This window comes from Scyliorhinus torazame, chromosome 6 (genome assembly GCF_047496885.1).
Source record: "Scyliorhinus torazame isolate Kashiwa2021f chromosome 6, sScyTor2.1, whole genome shotgun sequence".
Lineage (NCBI taxonomy): Eukaryota > Metazoa > Chordata > Chondrichthyes > Carcharhiniformes > Scyliorhinidae > Scyliorhinus > Scyliorhinus torazame.
Genome location: NC_092712.1, coordinates 305,728,239 through 305,751,193, shown reverse-complemented (window position 1 = coordinate 305,751,193; position 22,955 = coordinate 305,728,239). Strand labels below are relative to the sequence as shown.

At 45.7% G+C, this 22,955-nt stretch overlaps 1 protein-coding gene across 4 annotated transcripts in view; it reads left to right on the top strand.

The window, feature by feature from the left end:
* LOC140425563 (uncharacterized) overlaps positions 1 to 22,955 on the top strand; it is a 75,022-nt gene that overhangs the window by 24,361 nt on the left and 27,706 nt on the right. For all 4 annotated transcript variants that reach the window (XR_011947887.1, XM_072509998.1, XM_072509996.1 and 1 more), the window contains 2 exons: positions 9,052 to 9,185; positions 11,986 to 12,109. Coding sequence is in view for 3 of the 4 variants with exons in the window: in XM_072509998.1 (XP_072366099.1) it covers positions 9,052 to 9,185; positions 11,986 to 12,109 (258 nt within the window). In the remaining variant the exon portion in view is untranslated. The remainder of the gene's footprint in view (positions 1 to 9,051; positions 9,186 to 11,985; positions 12,110 to 22,955) is intronic.

Below are 22,955 nucleotides of genomic sequence, written 5' to 3'. Positions count from 1 at the left end.
GGGCTCCTCTAACGAGCCCGAAAGTCCGTGATAGCGGGAGCTGCCGAATCGTGCGGCTTAGCTTCGCATAGCTGCAACCGGAAGCCACCGCTCCCTTTTCAAGCAAAGATGACGGGGGCAATTGTCCGATACGGAGGCCAAGTGTTCGCGCTGTCATGAATGCCGTCGCGTTTCACGACGGCGCGAACAGGGCCCGGGCACGACCCCTTCTGGCCCCCACAGGGCATGCACAGTTAGGCCGCGCCATCCTGCGCATGCGTGGGGAACGTCTTACGCACGCCGGCCCCTCACAAACATGGCGGCGGTGTTCTGGGGCCGCACGCGGAAGGAGTTAGGCCCAGGGGGGGAGAGGCCGGCCCGCCGATCGGTGAGCCCCGATTGCAGGCCAGACCCCATCGGAAGCCACCCCGGTGAAGGAGCCCCCCTCCCTCCCCCACAGGCCGCCCCTCCAACGTTCCCGCAGAGTTCCCGCCGGCAGCGACCAGTGGTGGACGGCGCCATCGGGAACCTGTCGTGTTGTAGCGGCCCATTCGGGCCGGAGAATCGCCGCTCGCCAGTTCTCCGAGCGGTCCGGTGCGAATCGCGCGCCGCTGGTTTCCGGGGGTGGGAGAATCGTGTGCGGGGGTCGGGGCGGTGTGGCGCAATTTGCGCGGCGTGGGGGGGGAAGAATAGCGCCCACTGACTTTTCCCCTCTTTGTCCAAGGTGTGGGTTGAACCATTGTGCATGCACTAGTGCATTCCTGGACCTGCCTCCATGGGAAATCGGCAAGTTTACCATCTTTTCCAAAAAGAAACTGCAGAGAGTTGAACTTCTCCCATAAAATCAACCAAATAATTTTGTTTCTGTAAGAATACGCCAGTGAAAGATCCAGATTGCTTGTTTGCAAATTGTGAGGCGAACACTAATTGAGGAAACTTTAAAATTGCCATCTCACAGTCGAGTTGAGGCCAGCAGCAACTAGTTGTGTTGTTTAGTGTATTCCAGTAGAGGGCAGCAAAAGATAGGTGTTCCATGTCCTCCTCATTCGTTCCATCCAGCTCAATATGCACACTAACACTTCTTCCCCAAAACTCCGCCTGTAATAAAACTGAAAGTTGCTGAGTCCCACGTTTGTCCTATTTTTGGCTACTCCAGGTAGAAATTGGTAACAAATTTCCGGGTCACTGTCTGTGCGGAGTCTGCACGTTCTCCCCGTGTGTGCGTGGGTTTTCTCTGGGTGCTCCGGTTTCCTTCCAAAGACGTGCAGGTTAGATGGATTGACCATGCTAAATTTCCCCTAATGTCCAAAAACATTAGGCGGGGTTATTGGGTTACGGGAATAGGGTGGAAGTGAGTGCTGAAGTGGGTCGGTGCAGACTCGATGGGCTGAATGGCCTCCTTCTGCACTGTATGTCTATGTTCTAAATCCAGTGAGGAATTCAGAAAAGCTTTATCCTGAGAGTGGTGAGAATTTGGGGCAGCACGGTAGCACAGTGGTTAGCACAATTCCTTCACAGCTCCAGGGTCCCAGTTTCGATTCCCGGCTTGGGTCACTGTCTGTGTGGAGTCTGCACATCCTCCCCGTGTGTGCGTGGGTTTCCTCCGGGTGCTCTGGTTTCCTCCCACAGTCCAAAGATGTGCAGGTTAGGTGGATTGGCCATGATAAATTGCCCTAGTGTCCAAAATTGCCCTTCGTGTTGGGTGGGGTTACTGGGTTATGGGGATAGGGTGGAGGTGTGGGCTTGGATAAGGTGCTCTTTTCAAGAGCTGGTGCAGACTCGATGGGCCGAATGGCCTCCTTCTGCACTGTAAATTCTATGATTCAAATGTGGAACATTGCATTTGGAGAGGTTGAGGTCAGTAGCAAAAGTGCATTTAAAGAGGAAACTACATGAAGGAGAAAGTACTGATGGATGAAGTAGGGTGGGAGAAGGCTTGTGTAAAGAATAAACATCAATGGACAGACCCATTGGGTTGAATGGTCTGTTACTGTGCTGCCATTTCTGTGGAATAGGAAATTGTCTCAGGATAGTTATTCATGAATCGTGGTTATAAGTTTCGGCTTTCCAGAATCACTTCGTAAGAAGCCAAAGCGTCTACAACCTTTTAATCTATTTTTATAATATGACTAGGTTGCAAAGTTTATCTGTCCCAGAAAAGTGAAAACAAGGTATGCTTTTAAATTCTCATGAGTTTCCCGTTTGCAGATCCTTTATTAGCAGGAGTCACTGGTTAGTGATCAGGTGGCAGGAGACCTTACTGATGCCTCCTTCCATACCCCTGGGGCTGCTGAGACCAAGTATAGTGTCCCAATTGCCACTCTGATTGCAGTCAGCTTAAGGTGCAGACTGGGGATTGGATCTGGTCTGTCAGGACTGGGTGGTGCCTGTAACCAATAAGACAGCAAATCATATCTTCAACTAAACATTGAATAATGCATACAATTAGCAAAGTTTTGGACAACATGTTTACAGCAATGTTTGACCAATCAACCTGAAAAGCTAATATAATTGTATCATCACAGAATTAGAAAGGGAATTTATCCAGTAATACATTTGCTCTATTTCAGTATTTATCCACTAAAATCTCATCCTCGCATATTGTCTTTTCATAGGTTTGTTTTGTGGTTTTGGAGTCTGTGTAAAGTTTGTACATTTGTTTGGAAAACTTAAGCTCCCTTTCTCTTGTGGGCGCATTAATATTTATTCTTTTATGACATGTGGGCATCCCTGGCTCGGCCAGCATTTATTGCCCATTCCTAATTTCCCTTGAGAAGGAGGATGTGCACTGCTGTCTTGAATCGCTGCAGTCCATGCGGTGCAGGTACACCTATCTAGTGTTGTTGCAAAGTGAGTTCCAGGATTTTGACTGAGCGACAGTGAAGAAACACTGATGTAGTTCCATGTCAGAATAACGTGTGACTTGGAGGGAACTTGCAGCTGGTGGTGATCCCATTCATCTGCCGCCCTTGTCCTTCTAGGTGGTAGGTGTGGTGGGATTTAAAGATGCTGTTGAAGGAGCCTTGGTGAGTTGCTGCAATGTATCTTGTAAATGGTACACACTGCTGCCACTGTGTACCAGTGGTGGAAGAAGTGAATGTTTAAGAGAATGTTTATGAAGGGGAGCCAATCCAAGTACACTATTTTGTCCTGGATGGTGGTGAGCTTCTCGAGTGTTGTTGAAGCTGCACTCATCCAGGCAAGTGGAGAGCATTCCATCACACTCCTGACTTGTGCCTTGTAAAATGTGGACAGGTTTTGGGAAATCAGAAGATACCCACTTTATTTCTTTGGCTGGTTGAATTTAGTTTCTGAACAATTGTAACCCCCAAGATATTGATAGAGGGGGATTCAGTGTTGATAATACCATTGAATTTCAAGGGAGGATGATTATTGCCTGGCACTTATGTGGCACGAATGTTACTTGCCGCTTATCAGCACAAGCCTGAATGTTGTCTCGGTCTTGTTGCATATAGACTGGACTGCTTCAGTGTCTGACAAGTCACAAATGGTGTTGAACATTGTGCAATCATCAGCGAACATCTCCACTTCTGACCTTATGATGAACGAAAGCTCATTAATGAAGCAGCTGAAAATGGTTGGGCCCAGGACACTACCCTAATCGTCCTCCTTTGTGCTAAGCATTATTCCAACCAGTGAAGAGTTTCCCCCAGCTGATGTTATTACTTGACAAGTTAGATCCAGACTGAAACTTGACTTGATAGACCGAAACATTTTTTTCAAAGCCATGGAGGAAAGTCACTGAACAAATTCACAGGAATCTGCTGATGAACTTTTTACACAAAGTTAAATGTTTATTACAACATAAAAAAGGAACTATATTACACCAGACAAAAGATTGGAAAGGTCACCATACAAACACGAGAAGATGATTCCATTTCCCAATATTCCTTTACCCAGCAATATCTTGGCAGATACACAAACCAGCGAAGAGTTATCACTAAAATAAGCAAAATATTGCAGATGCTGGAATCGAAAACAAGAACAGAGGACGCTCAAAATGCTCAGGAGGTCTGTCAGCATCTATTAGGAGAGAAAAAGATTTAACGTTTCAAGTCTTTAGACTTTTAGTCTGAATTGAAGGGAGGGAGAATGTGTTAAAACTATAGAAGCAGCAACAAAAATTAGCAACTTTAAGAACAAAAGACAGATGGCCTGATGTGAGAAGGAAGAGAGAGAGTGATTGGCATTGAGGCAATTTATGTGCGGAATATTTAAAAAAAGGGAGGGGGTTCAAGATGGAGGAGAAAGGTCAAAATGTAAAGTTGTTGAACTCGGCTGCGACATGCCCAATGGGATGATGAGATGCTGCTTCTCCAGCTTGCTCCGGGCTTGACTCGAGCACTGCAGCAGGCCAAGGACGGACATGTGGGCATGAGAGCAAGGTGCTGAGTTAAAATGGTAAGTGACAGGAAGGCTGGGGTCATGCTTTACACTGAGCAAACATGTTCCGCAAGGCAGTCTCCCAGACTGCATTTAGTCTCCCCAATGCTGAGGAGGCTGCATTGGGAGCAGTGAATACAATAGATCAAATTGAAGGAAGTTCAAGTGAAACGCTGCTTAACCTGAAAAGAGTATTTGGGACCTTGAACATTAAGGGGGCGGGGGGGGCGGAGGAAATGGGGCAGATATTACACCTCTTGTGATTGCCAGGGAAGGAGCCGGGGATGGGGAATGTGATGGAGGAGTGGAACAGGGTGTTACAGAGGGAATGGTCCCTGCGGAATGCTGACAGGGCGTTGAGAGGAAGGTGTGTTTCATGGTATTGTGCTGGCAAAAATGGTGGAGGATGCCCCTTTGATGCCTGGGCTAGCGGAGTGAAAATGGAGAACAAGGGGGACCCTATCATTGTTCTGGGAAGTGGGGTAAGGGGTGAGGGCAGAGATGCAGGAAATGGTTCAAACCTGGTTGAGTGCCCAGTTAACCACAGGGGGAAGAAACCTCGGTTCAGGATTTCAGAAGCATCATTTTCAAAGGTGACAAATCAGAACAGATGCGATGGAGGCAAAGAAATGTGGCGAATGGGATGGAGTCCTTACAGGGTGTGAGCAGCTTTGGGAGTTGGTAGGTTTGTAATGAATATTGGTGGTCAGTCTATCATTGGAAATGGAGACGGAGAGATCAAGGAAGGGAAATGTCAGAGACGGACCATGTGAAGGTGAGAGAGAGTTGAAAATTGGAAGCAAAATTGATAAATTTTACCAGGTCCACACGAGAGCATGAGGTGGCACCAATTCAGTCATCGATGTAACGGAAAAAGAGTTGTGGGAGTGGGCCTGAATAGGACTGGAACAAGGAATGTTCTACAAAACCCACAAAACGACAGGAATAACTGGGGCCCATGCGAGTACCCATAGCCACAGCCTTTATTTGCAGGAAGTGAGACAAGTTAAAGAGGAAATTATTTAGTGACAGAACAAGTTCAGCTAGGCGGATTACAGTGGTGGTGGACGGGGATTGTTCTGGCCTCTGCTCGAGGAAGGAGGAGGGAGCCCTCAGACCCACATAGTGGGGGATGTAGGTATCGAGGGATTGGACATTTGTAGTGTAGAGGTGGCGGTTAGGGCCAAGGAATTGGAAATTGTTGATATGACAGAGGGCATCAGATCAATCACAAAGGTAAGTGGGAAGAGCCGGAAGAGAGAATAGAGTCAAGATGTGAAGAAATGAGTTCCGTAGGGCTGGAACAGACTAATATGATGGGTCTAGCAGGACAGTCCTGTTTTGGCATTTTGGGAAGGAGATGCAAGTAGTGGGCCGTGTGGCCTTGGGGACCTATGAAGTTGAAGGCTGTGGAGGGAAGATCACCAGATGCAAGAAGGTCAATGACTGTCCTGGAAACAATGGCGTGATGTTTGGTGGTGATATGGTCCAGAGGGAGGTAGGAGGAAGAGTCTTGAGAGTTGCCACTCAGCCTCAGCAAGGTAGAGGTCAGTAGGCCAGACAACACAGCACCCTTGTCAACAGATTTGATCGCAAGGTCAAGATTGGACCTTAGGAAACGGAGTGCAGCATGTTCAGAGGGAGACAGGTTTCTGTGTACGAGATGGGCAGAGAAATTAAGGCAGCTGATGTCGTGCTGACAGTTCTCAATGAAAAGATCCAGGGGCAGACAGGAGGCCAGAGGGTGGGGTCCCGATAGAGCGAGATTACTGTAGGCAGATGAAAGGATCTATTGAATGAGGGAAAGACTCCTGCCGAAAGAAATGAGCATGGAGATGGAGGCGACGGAAGAAGAGTTCAGCATTGCGCCGAGCCCAAAATTCATTGAGGTGATTACGTAAGGAGATGAAACTGAGTCCTTAGTTGAGTACAGATTGTTCGGCAACAGAGAGGAGCAGGTCAGAGGAAATGGTGAATACATGGCAATGGCTGGGTTAAGAAGTAATGGGGTCAGACGGATGACAAAGTTTGAAGGGTCCAAGAAAGGGCATTGGTGTCCATACGTTGCTGAAGCTTGTGTTCCTTAACACCTGAAAGGAATAGTGAAAGCTTCTTGTTCAGGTGTTAAGAATGCACATAATCTAGGCTGAGACGAAGAATAAAATGGAACTGGGGACAAGGACAGCTTTGAGAGAAGGTGAGTCATTGCTGCTGGAGTGTGAGGCCGAGTGTACATATGGTGGTGCATGGCACTGAGTGTGGATCTCGGGATGTGGTGAGAACGGCAATCCAAGGAATGTTGTATGTCCCGGAGATACCTGTAATCCTGGATGGATACAAAACATGAGGGATTGAACTCGAACTGGAATCCACATGGAATGAGTCGGGAGACAGAGACCATCGCTCAGGAAGGAAATGTGCTGTGGAAGCGAGTTTTAGTAAACACCTTGTCAAACACTAAGAGGGAAATGGATGAGTTACCACCAGCTTGACACACAGACTCCTTGCTTGGGACTGGCTCACGTGCAAACGATTTTATTCCGGTGAATTCTTGAGCATTTACTGGACGCTTCTCACCCAACTTGTATCCCCAAGACGCCCAAAACTATCCTGTAAACTCACTCTGGCTTCACCTGCAGAACAAACACCTGGGGCGGGATTCTCCGACCCTCTGCTGGGTCGGAGAATCGCCGTGGGGCGGCGTGAATCCTGCCCCCGCGGGCTGCCGAATTCTCCGGCATTCTTCATTGAACCAGAGTTGGTCCCCGGCTTAATGGTGTTGGTAGAGAGAGGGATATGCCAGGCCGTGAGGTTCAGATTGTGGTTGTACATTTCTCTCATTTAGCATTTGCTGCATGCGCGATCTTTGACAAATCAGATATGGACTCAAATTTTCAGTGCATTGAAGAATCTAGCTGTTATAAACCTGCCTGCTTACCATTGGCTGGGGACTAATGACAATCCCACAATCCTGTGGGATTATGAGCTTCCCCAATGAGGGGGGCGGAGCCAAGTATAAATAAAGCTGGCCAGTTTGGAACCAGCAGGAAGGAGTGTGCAGCAAGGGAAGTTGCTGCTGCTGTTATATATATATATATATATATATATATGTATGTTATTGGAAATAAATGTTATTACTTTGTATCCTTAAAACTCGTGCTGGATTCTTCGTGGCCCTCACAAAACTAGCCCAAAATAAATCTTAATTCCTAGAGTTCCTGGTAATTATTCACTTGGTATGAATGGTTAAAACAACTGTCTATGGCCAGAATTTTTAACAGTAGGGTTTTAATAGAATTAGAAATGCAGATGGATACGATTCATCTTAAAATAAAAAAAATAAAAAAGTTTTGGATAGACAACATTAATGGACGTCTTTGTTCTTTTGCTGCCCTGTAGATGCTAGTCATGTTTGACTCATGCTTAATTATTTTTCCTGAGATCCTAATTGAATTGCTACATTCATTGTTCACTTTTTGAAGAGCAGTTATGGGGAATGATACATGGGGGCTTTTGCCAGACTTGTATATGTATTTTATAAAAAAATATTAATTCTATATAAGATGGTAATGTGGTTCAACTCCTTGATCTTTGACTCCATGCTGGTCATTCATCAAACTTGTATTTACTCCATAGAATAGATCTGATGACTGAGGTAACATACCCAAAGGTCAGTTTGCAGTGCAGAGTTAGTGCCTTGGCTTTGGGGTAGCACTCTCACTTTTGATTTAGAAGGTTAAGTCCCATTCCAGCAATTTGGGCACATCTAGCCGAGGCTGGTACTTCAGTGCAGTAATGAAGGAGTATTGCATTGTCAGTGGTGCTGTCTTTCAGATGAGGCATTGAACATTAAAAGTGCAGGTAACAGATACCATGGCCATTATTTGAAGAAAAACCAGGAAGTTCTGCAGATATCCTGGCCTTGTGTTCCTTGACCAGATGTACCTGGCCATTATTGCATTGCTGTTTGCAGTGGGATCTTGCGATGTGCAAATTGGCTGCCCTGTTTCTTATAGTTCAAGAGTGCCATCCACTCTAACTTATTTCTATTTTTCAATTTTTCCTCCTCTCCTTTCCCAAAGACTACATAGACTCATAGTACTTTAGATGCAGTTTGTCCTGTGATAGCTCGCCTAAGTGACCCTGTTTGTTTAAGTTTAGAAGACTATTTGATCCTTTATTTTATTTAATGGGATGTGGGTGTTGCATTTGTTGCTCAGCCCTTGAACTGAGTGACATGCGAGGCTATTTCTGAGGGCAGTTCAGTGTCTGGGCCTGGGGTCACATATAGGCCAGGCAAGGTGAGGATGGCAGATTTCCTCCCCAGAGATGTTTTTTTTGTAGCCTATTATTGAGGCCGGCTTTTATGTGGAAAAGTTGATTGTGGTAAGATGTCTGTAAGGATCACTTACATGTCTGTAAGGATCACTTAATTGTATATTTGTGTGCACATTTCAGTGCGGTTTAGGCACCTTGTCGTGTTAAAAGGTGCTATATAAATGCAACTTATTGTAATGCCGTTCTTGTTAGAGTTAATGATTGAGTTTTCAATTTTATCCAGCAGAGTAAGGGTTAAATAAAGCAATGTTCATTGAATGGCACTGAACAATTGTAACACTGCGATGTGAATGAGGAATGATGGTGACAAGTTTGTTTCCTGTTGGACAGGAAATGCTCCTCCAAGTTGGCACTCCAGAGACACATGGGAACACACACTGGTATAAAGCCATTTCATTGTCAGCACTGTGATTATAAAACCAGACTAAAGGCATCACTAATACAGCACATGAGAATTCATACAGGTAAGAATGTATCGCATGTTGGACAAATGTTTTCTGTTGCCTAACATGTAGTATAAAATTCTGTCAATCCCAAGAATAATTTCAAATGATTTTAAGAGTGCCGTTCGTTTCTTTAGTTTTGAAGTTCCAATGTTCTCTCTGTGATCTCCCTTAATGGTTTCTGTGCATCCCAAAGCCTGAGCAACCTCACTAACACCCTCTCAACTTTTCAATCAGTAATTCTAGAGTTAGGAGATTCTTGAGACGCCCTTGAAAATAATTCTGATTACCGCTCCCGCATCTTGCTTTACCGCTCCCACATCTTGCTATGAAGAGGGTCCTGATTTGAATTTCCCCTACCCCTCAACCCGACCCCTGAAATAGCCTTAATTCGTGAGAGGTGTTAGTTAAATGCAAGTTTTTTGTTATAATTAAAATTGGACTTTGCATACAAAATTAATGATAGAATACAATCATACTGGTTGTATGGTTAACTGGTGATTTGACTGGTTAAATCACTCACGTATTTTCACACCATTTCCTATACCCTCCCGTCCTCCCAGTAATGAGGGTTTCCGAGGTAGTGGTAAGGAAATGGTTGTGTTAATCAAACAGCTACAGGATATTGTGACCAGCGGTGGGTCAAAAGCCAGGTTCGATTCCCGCTTGGGTCACTGTCTGCGTGGAGTTTGCACATTCTCCCCGTGTCTGCGTGGGTTTCGTCCGAGTGCTCCGGTTTCCTCCCACCAGTTCAGAAAGGCTTGCCCGTTAGGTGAATTGGATATTTTGAATTTTCCCTCCGTGTATCCTAACGGGTGCCGGAATGTGGCGACTAGGGGTTTTTCCACAGTAATTTCATTGCAGTGTTAATGTAAGTCTACTTGTGACACTAATAAAGATTATACTTGGCAGTTTGAAAGAGCAGTTGTAAACAACTTGGGGAGTATTCTTTCCTGGGGTGGATGTAGAAGGAAGTGAACTTGGAATGGAATGGGGATGTGGGCCACAAGGGCCACAGGAAGAAGTGGTAAAGGGTAATCATGTTCTTGACCAAAGCCAAGAGATATAGCACGTCGAGGGGATGGCCTTGAATGAGTGTAGGTGATGGAAGGAAAAGACGACAGAGAACAGGTGAGCAGTAAATACCAAACAAGTTGAAGCTTCAATGCTATTTCAGAAATTTGGTTGATGCAATATTTTTTATTTCCGTTTTGCCACTTGAGAAAATTGCATTTAACAGATCTTCATTTTGTGTTTTAATTTTCCTACATAACTTCAGAAAGTAATGTTTTTTTAAAATAAAATACTGTGAAAGATCAGTTGTCATGATAAAACACTTCATATAATTTAAGGAAAAATGATTTTTTTTTTTTTTTAAACATTTGCCCTTTTCCCCATGGACCTTTTTTTTAGCTTCTTTGATGAATGTGTGTTTTTATTCATTCATGGCATGTGGGCGTCACCTGGAAACATTGCAGTCTGTGATGTCAGTACACCCACAGTGCTGCTAAAGGGGATTTTCGCAGTAACCTCATTGCAATGTTAATGTAAGCCTACTTGTGACACTAATAAAGGTTATTTCACAGTAACTTCATTGCAGTGTTAATGTAAGCCTACTTGTGACACTAATAAAGGTTATTTCACAGTAACTTCATTGCAGTGTTAATGTAAGCCTACTTTTGACATAATAAAGATCATTTGTTTATTTATTTGGAGGGAGTTCCCAGAATTTTGACCCAGTGACTTGGATTGGTGATATATTTTCAAGTCACGATGGTGTGTGAGTTGAAAATGAAATGAAATGAAAATTGCTTATTGTCACAAGTAGGCTTCAAATGAAGTTACTAGCCCCATCCACCCCAGGAAAGAAGTTACTAGCCACATTCCGGTGCCTGTTCAGGGAGGCTGGTACGGGAATTGAACCGTGCTGCTGGCCTGCCTTGGTCTACTTTCAAAGCCAGCGATTTAGCCCTGGGCTAAACAGCCCCTTAGAGTTATATGGAGTTTGAAGATGCTGATGTTCCCTTGCACCTGCTGCTTTGCGTTTCTAGGTGGGTGAGGTCATGGGTTTGGAAGGTGTCAGCAAAGAAGCCTTGGTGAGTTTCTATGATGTGTTTCTTAGATGGTGCACGCTGCAGCCACATTGCGACAGTGGTGGAGGGAGTGAATGTTTAAGATGGTGGATAGTGTATCAGTGAAGTGGATTGTTTTGTCCTGGAGAAGGAACGAGGCCTCATGGCATCCAGACTCTGCAGAGCTTTGCTGTAGTATTGACCTATTGAAGGAAAATGGTGCCGAATTTCTTGAGTGATGGAGCTGTCCTCAGGTTTCCATGAACATGCTGCATTTCTTTCAGACAATGAAGATTATTGTGTGTGAGCTTTTTAAGCTACTACACAGATAATTCTTGACCATAACTTAGACTGTCACTGCTGAATCTTTGCAGCACAATGCGTATTCAGGTTCTTAATGTTTACGTCTAAGTTTTATATGTGGGAGAGGATGAGAGTCAGGAAGGTGAACTCTTTTAGTACAATGTGATGTGTTACTATAATGGTCAAGACTCTGGAAAGTAAATCATTAGTAAGAAAAATCAGGAGACTGAGCTGGCATCACCCATGTTCGAGACCCACTGATGGCGAAAGTTCTGCCTATCGTATTCTACGCAGTAAGTACTTGAAAACTTTTAGTTTAATGTAGTTTGAAAATCTGTGTTGCAGGGGGCGACGAAATTGAAGTAATTATTGTAATTTTTGAATTGCATGGGTATATCCAAGAGACGTTTTTTATCAGGTATGTTCTCTTTTTCTTGTCTCCAAAGGTGAGAAGCCCTTCAAGTGTACCATCTGCCAGTATGCCTCCATTGATGCCAGCTCTCTGAGGCGGCATTCCCGCACACATTCTACTGAGAAGCCTTACAAATGCCAGCTGTGCTCCTATAGTTGGTGAGTGGGTACACTATCCATTAATACCACGTTCCTGACCTTATTTATCCATCCCATTCCACATAGCTCAAGAACATGCACCGTCACCCAAATCAGGGGGTAGTGCTGCACTGTAAAGGGCCAATTAAATCAAGGACTCTTTAAAAAGAGCATTTTGTTACTTTCTGGTAACTTTACATTTCCTTGGGGAACCTTGGCTGAAATGGAAACTCTGGGCTAGATTTTTGCCAAATTGGGATGACTTAAGGAGCAGTTTAAAAATGACGGGAGGGTCCCAATTCTGGGATTTCTAACCTCATTCCCATGGTTTCCAAATTTCCGGAGTACCTTTTAAGGATGCAGGCTGCTTCAGGCCGCTGGTTTGGGTGAAGTGATGGAGCTGAGATCCGTATCAGGTTGTTGCGGGAGGCCGAGCTCTGCATTGTTACAGGAGCAATCCCAGTCCTTGCCATCGAGCTCTGCAGCAGCCTCCTTGAACTCGGTGAGGCCGGTCTGGGCTCGTTCTCACTTGTTGCACGCACGTTTTGCCTGTATGAATACAAAAGAAAGAGATGTGATCAGAGAGGATGGAACAGAAGTTGGGTGAAATGCAGGACCCCTTGTTGAGGGTGAGTGTTGATATGTGTAACTACTAATGGATGTGTGGGATACTTGAAGAGAGTAGCATTTGAGTACATGATGCCAAGAGTTTGATAGAGGAGGAATCTGAGAGAAGTCTTACGCTGGCAGAGCGGATGCGATCATTCACCTGCTTCTTGCACTGGATGGTGCTATGTGGGCGGGCGACAGCCACTCTAAACTCCTGGGTAATGGCCTCCCAGGCCGGAGAGATGAGGCTGCTGTGCTTCTATGAACTGTCCCTGTGGTAGAGGACATACCAAATGAGGGCCTCGAGGGTCCTGGTGTTGAAAGCCGGTGCTGCCGCCTTTCTGAGGCTGCTTACCTTTTCCCTCTGGGTTCCAGATATCCTGCCAGGTCTGGTGAAGACAGGTGAACTGGAGAGAGTGACAGGAGTGTGCTGGACTTGTGTTTAAATATGGGGTCAGCCGGCCAGCTGAGGGTGGGTGGATGAATCAGCTGCTGGCTTTCCAGGTGACCGGGAGGGGATCTTGCCTGTGCATAATCGATGAGGTCCCAGGCGCAGAATCTGGTGTGGAATCCTGCCACTCTGGGCTGCAGGACAGGTGGCGCTGGAGCCTCACTTCGTCCCAAAAGGGGAGAATTCCGTCCCAAGTGTTTCATTTTTTTTCCCATCAGGATGGGCTCCGTCCTGGTTGCTGTAGGGAACTTTCTTCTCCATTGCAGGATCATTTTAATAACCGAACAAAAGTACTGCTTTCTTTACCCTCCCTTCTAGTTTCAGTTCAAGTATTTTTTCTTTCAGAGAATGACCTGCCTTTCTAGGCGAAAAGTAAAATCTTAAAGAAAATTAAATCAGGCAGCTGCATGATTATCATTAGAACAGGAAGGAAACGGCAAAGAAACAAGAGGCCTCATGGCATCCAGACTCTGCGGAGTTTCGTTACTGTATTGACAAATTGCAGGAAACTGGTTAGATCAACAACGTTTTTAAATGTTTTCTGCAGTATAACTTGTATTTTTGTTTCTTGAGAGTCTATTCATAATCTTTGCACAAATACCTACTCCGTAGCATTGTGTGGAGTGACATTGATCCATGCAGAACAATGTTTAGACCTTGGTCTGTGACCAGTTAGCGAGTCACAGTTAGGGTGCCAGAGGAGGTACTATATAGTCAGCATAATTGTTAGAAAGAAGTTAGAAAGCATTCATGGCTTCTCTTTTGTTTTTTCAGTCATTTGACTTAATTGTAGTGTACCCGCCCAGCTATAATACCTGCTGACACATCGGCCTACATTACAAACCTAAAACCTAGGTCTAAAAATTACTGTTCTCAATTTTGAAAGTTCTATTTCCAATAACAACTTATTTTCACTTCTGAGGGGATTTGTTTCAAGATTGTTTCTTTATTTAGAGGGAAAAAAGCTTATTGGAAAATCACAGAATTGTAACAGCACTGAAGGAGATCCATTTGCCCCATCGTGTCCACATTGGCTCTCCAAAGGAAGAATTCACCTAGGATGCGAACCCTTGAACGCATTGCAGCCGGTAGATCCCAGGAGAGGCCTCCCACGGGCTTCCGACAACCTTAACGCCTCACAGGATACACCCAAGTCCCGTGAGGCATCGGAATCCCGGCCAAAAGGGGCGTGACCAAACGGGGCGCACCGAAATAGGGTTTAAACCTTTCCTGCCACACATACCCGGGATTACCAACCTCCCGGGATCTACCAGCCTCCCCAGCGAGGCTTCAGCCGGGCGCCGTTCAGTCCTGCTCCACACAAATGTGGACCAGGTGGAACGGCACCAGGGGGGGTTTCCCAGGCCATCAGAGGAGCCTGGCTGGCAAGGGATAGGGCAGGGTGGACCCCTGGCCCTCCCCCTGGACCGCAGGCACTTTGGCACTGCCTAGTTGGTGACAGTGCAAGGGTGCCCCAGTGTCAGGGTGCCATTGCCAAGGGTCAGGGCAGGTAAATAGGGGCCTCTAGGAGGTTGGTGGGGGTCCTGGAGAGGGGGAGCCATCTGTAAAGGGGTGAGAGGTTGGTAGGGTCCAGGAGAGGGGGGGGGCATTTGTAAGGGGGTGTGGGGTGGGGGCTGAAGAGGTGGGGCATCCAGGGACCCCGTAGTGGGATGTCCTCACTTTGGGGGAGATGTGGGGTGTGCCCATGTGTGTGGGCATCTACTTCCATTGATTTCTTTGCCAATTGCTTTAAATCTGCGCCCTCATGTTCTCGATCCATCCATCAATGAGAACAATTTTTCCCTATCTACTCTGTCCAGACCTCCTATGATTTTGAATCTTCTCTCAACCTTTTCTTCACCAAGGAAAACAGCCCCACCTATCTATGTTACAAAGATTCCTCATCTGTGGAACCATTCTTGTGAATCTTTGCTGCATTCTCTAATGCCTTCACATCATTCTCAATGTGTCACCCAGAGCTGGATACAATATTCCAGTTGAGGCTGAACCAGTGTTCAATACAATTTGATATAATTTCCTTGTTTTTATACTCTCTGCCCCATTAATAAAATCTAGGATGCTTTATTAACCGTGCATCCTGCCACCTTCAAGGATTAATGTAGAAATGCACCCAATTAGCACATATCATTTGTCAGCACCAAGATTCATTTTCACATAGAGTCTAATGAATTTTTATTTTCACACCGTTTCCTGAGCAAGTGAATTTCTACTTCTGACACTGGGGAAAGAATCTTCAAATTGTAACCAAATAGCAAATGGAAAATTGTGGACGCGGTTTAACTAAATTGGAACAAAGTCCCATAGCGAGCGCGTTTGACCACATGTTTCCCGAAGCTCGCAGCACTGAGAAACACAAAACTTTATAATGTCACTTGGGTTCGATGTGGGACCTCCGTGGGGAACGCGCAGCCGAGGCCACACATTTCTCTGCACTGAGGAGCTCCACTCGCCCAGTGAAGCGAGAATGGCGTCCCGATCTCTGGAGCCCAAACTTGCTATGGGAGGGTCCCCAGGCCCCTCCCCAACACCTGCACAGGGCACCCCCGGCCCGATTGCCGCTGCATGGAAAATGGCAGCTTGGCACCTTGGCAGTGCCAACCTTGCACCCCGGCAGTGCCCCTGCCAGCTGGCAGTGTCCAGGTGGCACCCGCAGTGCCAGGGTGCCACACTGCCCAGAAGATCAGGACCTAGGAAACTCCCACGAGTGCTTTTCCGTCTAGTTCTCGTTTGTGGAGACCAGTACTGAACGCCCGTGGTCGCTGAGGCGAAGGAGATAGATCCCAGTGCCTCGGGAAACTCCATTTTAAGTGAGACTCGCTGTCTCGCTCTAATGTGCAGATTTGTCAAAAAGTAATCCCACCCACAATGGGCGAGATTTTCATCGGAACGCCTCGCTAGATCTCGTGAGGCAATGCGAGCCGGGTAGATTCTAAGAGCGGGGTCTCCCGCGCGCTGCTTTTCAGGCGCAATGTGGCCGCTCGATCATGCCCAGGATTTTCACCCAAATGTAGAATTTTAATCTGATGAGGTAGAGTTCTGCATTCTTCATTCTCTCCCATTTGTCAACTCTGATTTAAGTTGCACACTTATCCTTGTGTTTTTTTAAATTTAGAATACCCAATAATTTATTTATGTTTTTCCAGTTAAGGGCAATTTAGCGTGGCCAATCCACCTACCCTGCACACCTTTGGGTTGTGGGGGTGAAACCCACGCAGACACGGGGAGAATGTGCAAACTCCACACGGACAGTGACCCAGGGCCAAGATTCGAACCTGGGTCCTCAGCGCGCTTACCCTTGTGTTTATTCTTTCTTGTGTTTTACTCACTGTTTGGCGTCTGTTTCTGTTGCTCTCCTATTCCTTCATTTCTGATTATCCTTCTCCTCTCTCTCTCTCTCTCTCTCTCTGTCCTTCCATTGTTGCCACTGCTGCCCTCTTTTTCATTTTGTTTAATATGTGCCCCCTATTCTCCTTTACCATTTCTGGGAGGCGGTGGGGGTTGATGTATATTATGTTCCACGCTCAATGCATGCATTTCTGAAACACTAACAAAATGAGAGAGATGATAAAAGATTAATATATTATAAAGGCGGTCCTTCATAAAACGGGGAAACAACCATATACCCAAAGACAATAGCAGTGGACTGGGGACATGTTGTTGCTTAGCAACTGTGGAATCTCATGAGTTTTTTTTTACCATTACTTCTGAATCTACTTCAATGACTCTCTTGTGATTTTTGCTCACTGATGATTAACAGTATTGTTCATTTTCAGCCTCACTGACAGAATCTTGACTGGTGAGGGTGAATTTGTACATGGTATTTGAAATGCTGTGCCCTTGGACATTGGCCAGTCAGTTCCCTCAAAAACATGGATCACGCCTCGGAGAGAAAATAGTGGATGTGTCTCTTTTCAAGATCTTCTTTGTAATCTTCTTTTCAAGCTTACCTTTCTTTAACTTTTGTTACCAGGGTTGGGGCTTGTGTGTGTGTGTGTGTGTGTGTGTGTGTGGTTGGGGGGGGGGGGGGGGGGGTGCGGTGACAAAAGTGGGTGCAGAGAATTAAGAAGAAAAAAATGAGCGAAAAGTGGCTGATCAAACAAAATGCAATTATGAAAATTATCGGAACTTAAGAATTGGTGATCATTCTGAATCCAGGTCAGAGAGGGACAGTTTAATAGACAGAAGTATTTCAAAATGGAACTCTTTGAATTTAACTCTGTGAAGTTTGATTTTTAAAATCAATTCGTTGAGTTTTCTTTCTACTAAATATTTTACAGTTTCCAGCTTCCCAAATGAATTCAGAATGCTTATTTATTGTTATAGTAGCAAATAGAAATGACTCCAAACACTCTCACTACAGTTATTGAGCCAGTAATATTAAGGAACAGTTGACAGTTTGGATTTTCTGCACAAAATATATATTTTGCCATTGTGGCGTTTCTGCTTTGCGGGAATGATTAAATGTGGCAATAAGACTGGTTGGATTGTAATGGTCTGTCACTATTTGAAGTTGTAACACTTTCTCCCAAATTGCACACCGCTAACAAAGTATGTAATGGAAGAAAATAGAACTTGCAAAAAAGCTAATGTTATCTGCAAAGCAGTTAATGCAGCAGGCTAGTTGCCGTAGGCCGACCATTCAGCCCACTAATGCTCTTCTTGCATTGTCAGGCTGCACAGGTCTCCTTCATCAAGCAGAGAATCTTGAAAGTCAGATTGCCAAAATCCCAATCAGAACTTTTAAAGGATTGGGCATGCGCAAGTATAGAAATAGGAGGTTGGTTTGGGGGCAGGGTCAAGGGAAATGCCGATTCGGGGGAACCATAAGATTTGAGCCAGGGAAGTGGGATGGAAATCTTCGGAGATGGGAGGAGAAAGGAATTAGGACACTAAAAAATTTGTTTCTTGGGGGTCGGTTGCTGGGAGTGAAGTATGGGCTGGAGCAGGGGGAAATATTTAGATACATGCAGGTTCGAGATTTTGCCAGAAAGGAGATACAGAGCTTCGTGTTAGAGCCAGCTTCCACATTGCTGGAGGAGATGATGATGACGGGGGACTGGAGAAGGGGGCAGTGTCGGCGGTTTACGGGGCTATTTTGGAAGAGGAGAAGGCACCGCTGGAAGGGACCAAGGCAAAGTGGGAGGAAGAGTTGGGAGAGCGTATGGAGGAGGGGTTCTGGTGTGAGGTGCTCCGGAGAGTGAACGCCTCCACCTCGTGCCTGAGGTTGGGGCTGATACAGCTGAAGGTGGTATATAGAGAGCACCTCACGAGGGCGAGGATGAGCCGGCTCTTTGATGGGGTAGAAGATGTGTGTGAACTTTGCGGGGGGAAGGGGGGTGTCCCGCAAACCCCGTTCATATGTTTTGGTCCTGTCCAAAGCTGGAGGATTACTGGAAGGAGGTGTTTAGGGTAATCTCTAAAGTGGTGCACGTGAAACTGGACCCGAGACCTTGGGAGGCCATATTCAGGGTGTCGGACCAGCCGAGGTTGGAAACGGGTGCGGAGGCAGGTGTTATAGCCTTCGCCTCGTTGATCGCCCGAAGGCGGATCGTGGCGTGGCGGGGGGACCTGCTGGAATTTGTGACGCTTGAAAAGGTCAAATTTGAACTGAGGGGAAGGATGGAGGGGTTCTGCAATTCATGGGCGTTATTCATTGTGCACTTTCGAGAATTGGATCACATCGAACATTAGGGGGCTTGGGGGACTGTGTATGTTAATGGTGACTATGGGTAATTCCTGATTCCTTTTTGTAATTTGTTTATGTTAACTTGAGGGCTAATGTTTTGGGGTTTGGTGGGAGGACGGGATCGCTGTTATTGATATGGGGATTGCATTCGTTACTGATTATTGTTTAATTGTTGGATGTAAATTTGGGAGAAAATGTGAAAAAGGAGGAGAATAAAAATATTTTAAAAAAGAAATAGGAGGTTAATCCAGATGAATGCGTGGCTGGAGAGATGGTGCAGGAGGGAGGGTTTTAGATTTCTGGGACATATGAGACTGTTTTGGGGGACAGTAGAACCTGTACAAGGTGGATGGGTTGCACCTGAACTGAAATGGGACCAGTGTCCTTTGTTAGACGTTCAGCTGCTGTATAAAGAGTCAAAGGTTCTTCTCCTTTTCTCAAACACCTTTATTTCACTTTAACAGACTCTGCACAAAACACTATCTTCACATCACCTGACACAAAGGCCACCTGAAGCCTCTTTACATATCAGTGTCAGTTATTGGATACTTAACATAAATGAGACAACTAATTGGAATGTCTCTTAACCCATTACTTAACATCCTTGCAAGGAGGTTTGCTAGTGCTGTAAGGAGGGTTTAAATTAACTTGGCAGTGGTGTGGGATCCTGAGAGAAGTTTCAGCAGGGCGAGACGCACAGCCGAAATTAGATGAGACATCAAGTGAATCAGGAAGGCAGAGAATTTCTTGACCAGTAAGTCACAAGGGAGTTTGGCAAGATTGGATGGTATTTTAATGCAAGGAGTCTGACGAATGAGGCAGGTGAGTTGCGGGCACAAATTAAAACATGGGGGTACGATGTCATTGCTGTTAATGTGACATGGTTGAGAGAGGGGCAGGAATAGCAGCTCAATGTTCCAGGATATAGGATCTTCAGGCGGGATGGAGAATGAGGTAAAAGAGGAGGAAGGGTCACAGTTTTGATCAGGGAATCAATTACAGCACTAAGGAGGAACGACATCTCAAAGGCTCTTCAAATGAAGTCATGTGGGTAGAACTTAAAAAAACAAAAAGAGGCAGTATGTTGTCGCAGTGGTTAGCACTGCTGCCTCACGCCGCAGAGGATCGGGCACGATCCTGGCCCTGGGTCACTGTCGTGTGGAATTTGCACATTCTCCCCGTGTCTGCCTGGGTCTCACTGGGTGGATTGGCCATGCTAAATTGCCCCTTAATTGAAAAATGTTTTAAAATCCCCAAAAGAAGCAGTCACATTGAGAGAAATAGAAGAGCAGATCTGCAGGCAAATATCAGAGAAGTGCAAAGGTAATAGGGTAGTGATAGTGGGAGGTTTCAATTTCCCTACATTAACTGAAGTAGTCATAGTGTGAAAGGTTTGGAGAGAGTGAAATTCTTAAAATGCATCCAGGAGAACTTTTAAAGGCAGTACTTAGAAGGTCCTAGAAGAGAGGAGACTGTCTTGGACTCAATTTTCGGTAACGTAGCCGGGCAAGTGGTTGAAATATCAGTGGGGGAATATTTTGCAGTCAGCAATCATAACTCCGTTAGATTTGAGATTGTTATGGAAAAGGGCAGCACGGTAGCATTGTGGATAGCACAATTGCTTCACAGCTCCAGGGTCCCAGGTTCGATTCCGGCTTGGGTCACTGTCTGTGTGGAGTCTGCACATCCTCCCCGTGTGTGCGTGCGTTTCCTCCGGGTGCTCCGGTTTCCTCCCACAGTCCAAAGATGTGCAGGTTAGGTGGATTGGCCGTGATAAATTGCCCTTAGTGTCCAAAATTGCCCTTAGTATTGGGTGGGGTTACTGGGTTATGGGGATAGGGTGGAGGTGTTGACCTTGGGTAGGGTGCTCTTTCCAGAGCCGGTGCAGACTCGATGGGCCGAATGGCCTCCTTCTGCACTGTAAATTCTATAATAATCTAGGATAAGGACCTGAAATCAAAGTTCTAAACTAGGGGAAGACCGATTTTTAATGAGATCAGATATGATTTGTTCAGAGTGGACTGGGAGCAGACGCCTTTAGGTAAATGTGAGATAGAATAGTGGGAGACATTCAAGAAGGAAATAGGAATAATACAGGACCAAAGTGTTTCAGTTAAGAAAGAGGGTGGGACCAACAAATGCAGTGAACCCAAGAAACTGAGGGATATGCAGAATTGGATAAGGAGAAAAAGGGAGGCTTATGACGGATATCGAGGGCTCAAAACAGCAGGAACCTGAGAGACATATAGAATGTGCAAGGAAATTGGAAGAACATAAAGAGAACTTGAAAAGATACTGACAGGTAAAATAAAGGAAAATTATAAGTTTTGTTTTACAAGTACATTAAGGGTAAAAGGATAACTGGGGAAAGAGGAGGGCCTATTAAGGCCTACAGTGGTAATCGGGAATCAGGGAGAAGGATGGTGATTAAATTAAAGAAATGAACATAGAGAGGAGGTTCTGCGTAGTCTTATGCTTAAAAGCACATAAATCTCCAGGGCCAGGTGAAATGTATCTCAAACTGTTGAATGAGGTAAGGAAGGAAATAGCAGGGCCGCAGGCAATAATTTTCAATTCCTCTCTGGCCAGGAGAGGTGCCGGAGGACTGGAGGATAGTCAATGTGGTACCATTATTCATGAAGGAAGGAAAGGATAAACCAGGAAACTACAGGCCAGTCAGTCTAACCTCAGTGATGGGGAAACTATTGGAAGCAATTCTGAGAGACAGAATTAATCTGCATTTGGAGAGGCAGGGATTAATCAAGAACAGTCAGCATGGTTTTGTTATGCCTGATAATGTCTGACCAATTGAATTTTTTTGAAGAGGTGACCAGATATGTAGATAAGGACAATGCATTTGACGTAGTCTACTTGGACTTCAGCAAGGCTTTTGATAAGGTCCCACATGGGAAACGGATAGTGAAACTAAGAGCCCATGGGATCCAAGGAAATTTCGATCTAGAATTGGCTGAGTAGCAGGAAGCAGAGGGTGACAGTCGAGGGGTGTTTTGCTGACCAGAAGCTTGTGTCCAGTGGGTCCCGCAGGGATCAGTGTTGGGGCCCTTGCTGTTTGTGGTTTATATAAATGATTTAGATATGAATGTAGGAGGGTTGATCAATAAGTGCGCGGATGATATGAAAATTGGTGGGTGGCAAATAGTGAGGAGGATAGCCTTGGATTATAGGAGGGTATAGATGGGCTGGTCAGACGCAAATGGAATTCAATCCGGTTAAGTGTGAGTTGATGCACTTGGGCGGGACAAACAAGTCAAGGGAATACATGATAAACGGCAGGACCCTGGGAAGCACCGAGTATCAGAGGGACCTTGGTGAGTATGTCCACTAGTACACTGTTCCCTTAAGGTAGCAGAATACAGTGGTTAGGCATACAATATACTTGCCTTTATTAGCCAAGGCATAGAGTGTAAGAGCAGGAGGTTATGCTGAAAAATGTTGGTTAGGACACAGCTGGAGCAATTGTGTGCAGTTCTGGAAATGAAATGAAAATCGCTTATTGTCACAAGTAGGCTTCAAATGAAGTTACTGTGAAAAGCCCCTAGTCGCCACATTCCGGCGCCTGTTCGGGGAGGCTGGTACAGGAATTGAACCGTGCTGCTGGCCTGCCTTGGTCTGCTTCAAAAGCCAGCAATTTAGCCCTGTGCTAAACCAGCCCCATATTATAGGAGGGATGTGATAGACTGGAAAGGGTCAGGAGAGAGAGGAGATTTACTAGGATGTTGCCTTGGCTGGAGAGTTTTAGCTATGAGGAGAGATTAGATAGACTGGGGTTGTTTTCCTTGGAGCAGAGGAGACTGAGGGGGGACATGATGGAGATGTATAAAATTATGAGGGGCGTAGATAGAGTAGACGGGAAGAAACCTTTCCCCTTGGTGGAGGGGTCAATGGCCAGGGGGCATAGATTTAAGGTAAGGGCAGAAAGTTTAGAATTGATTGGCGGAAGGGCAGCACGGTCGTGCAGTGGTTAGCATTGCTGTCTCACGGTGCCGAGGTCCCAGGTTCGATCCTGGCTCTGGGTCACTGTCCGTGTGGTGTTTGCACATTCTCCCCGTGTCTGCGTGGGTTTCGCCCCCACAGCTCAA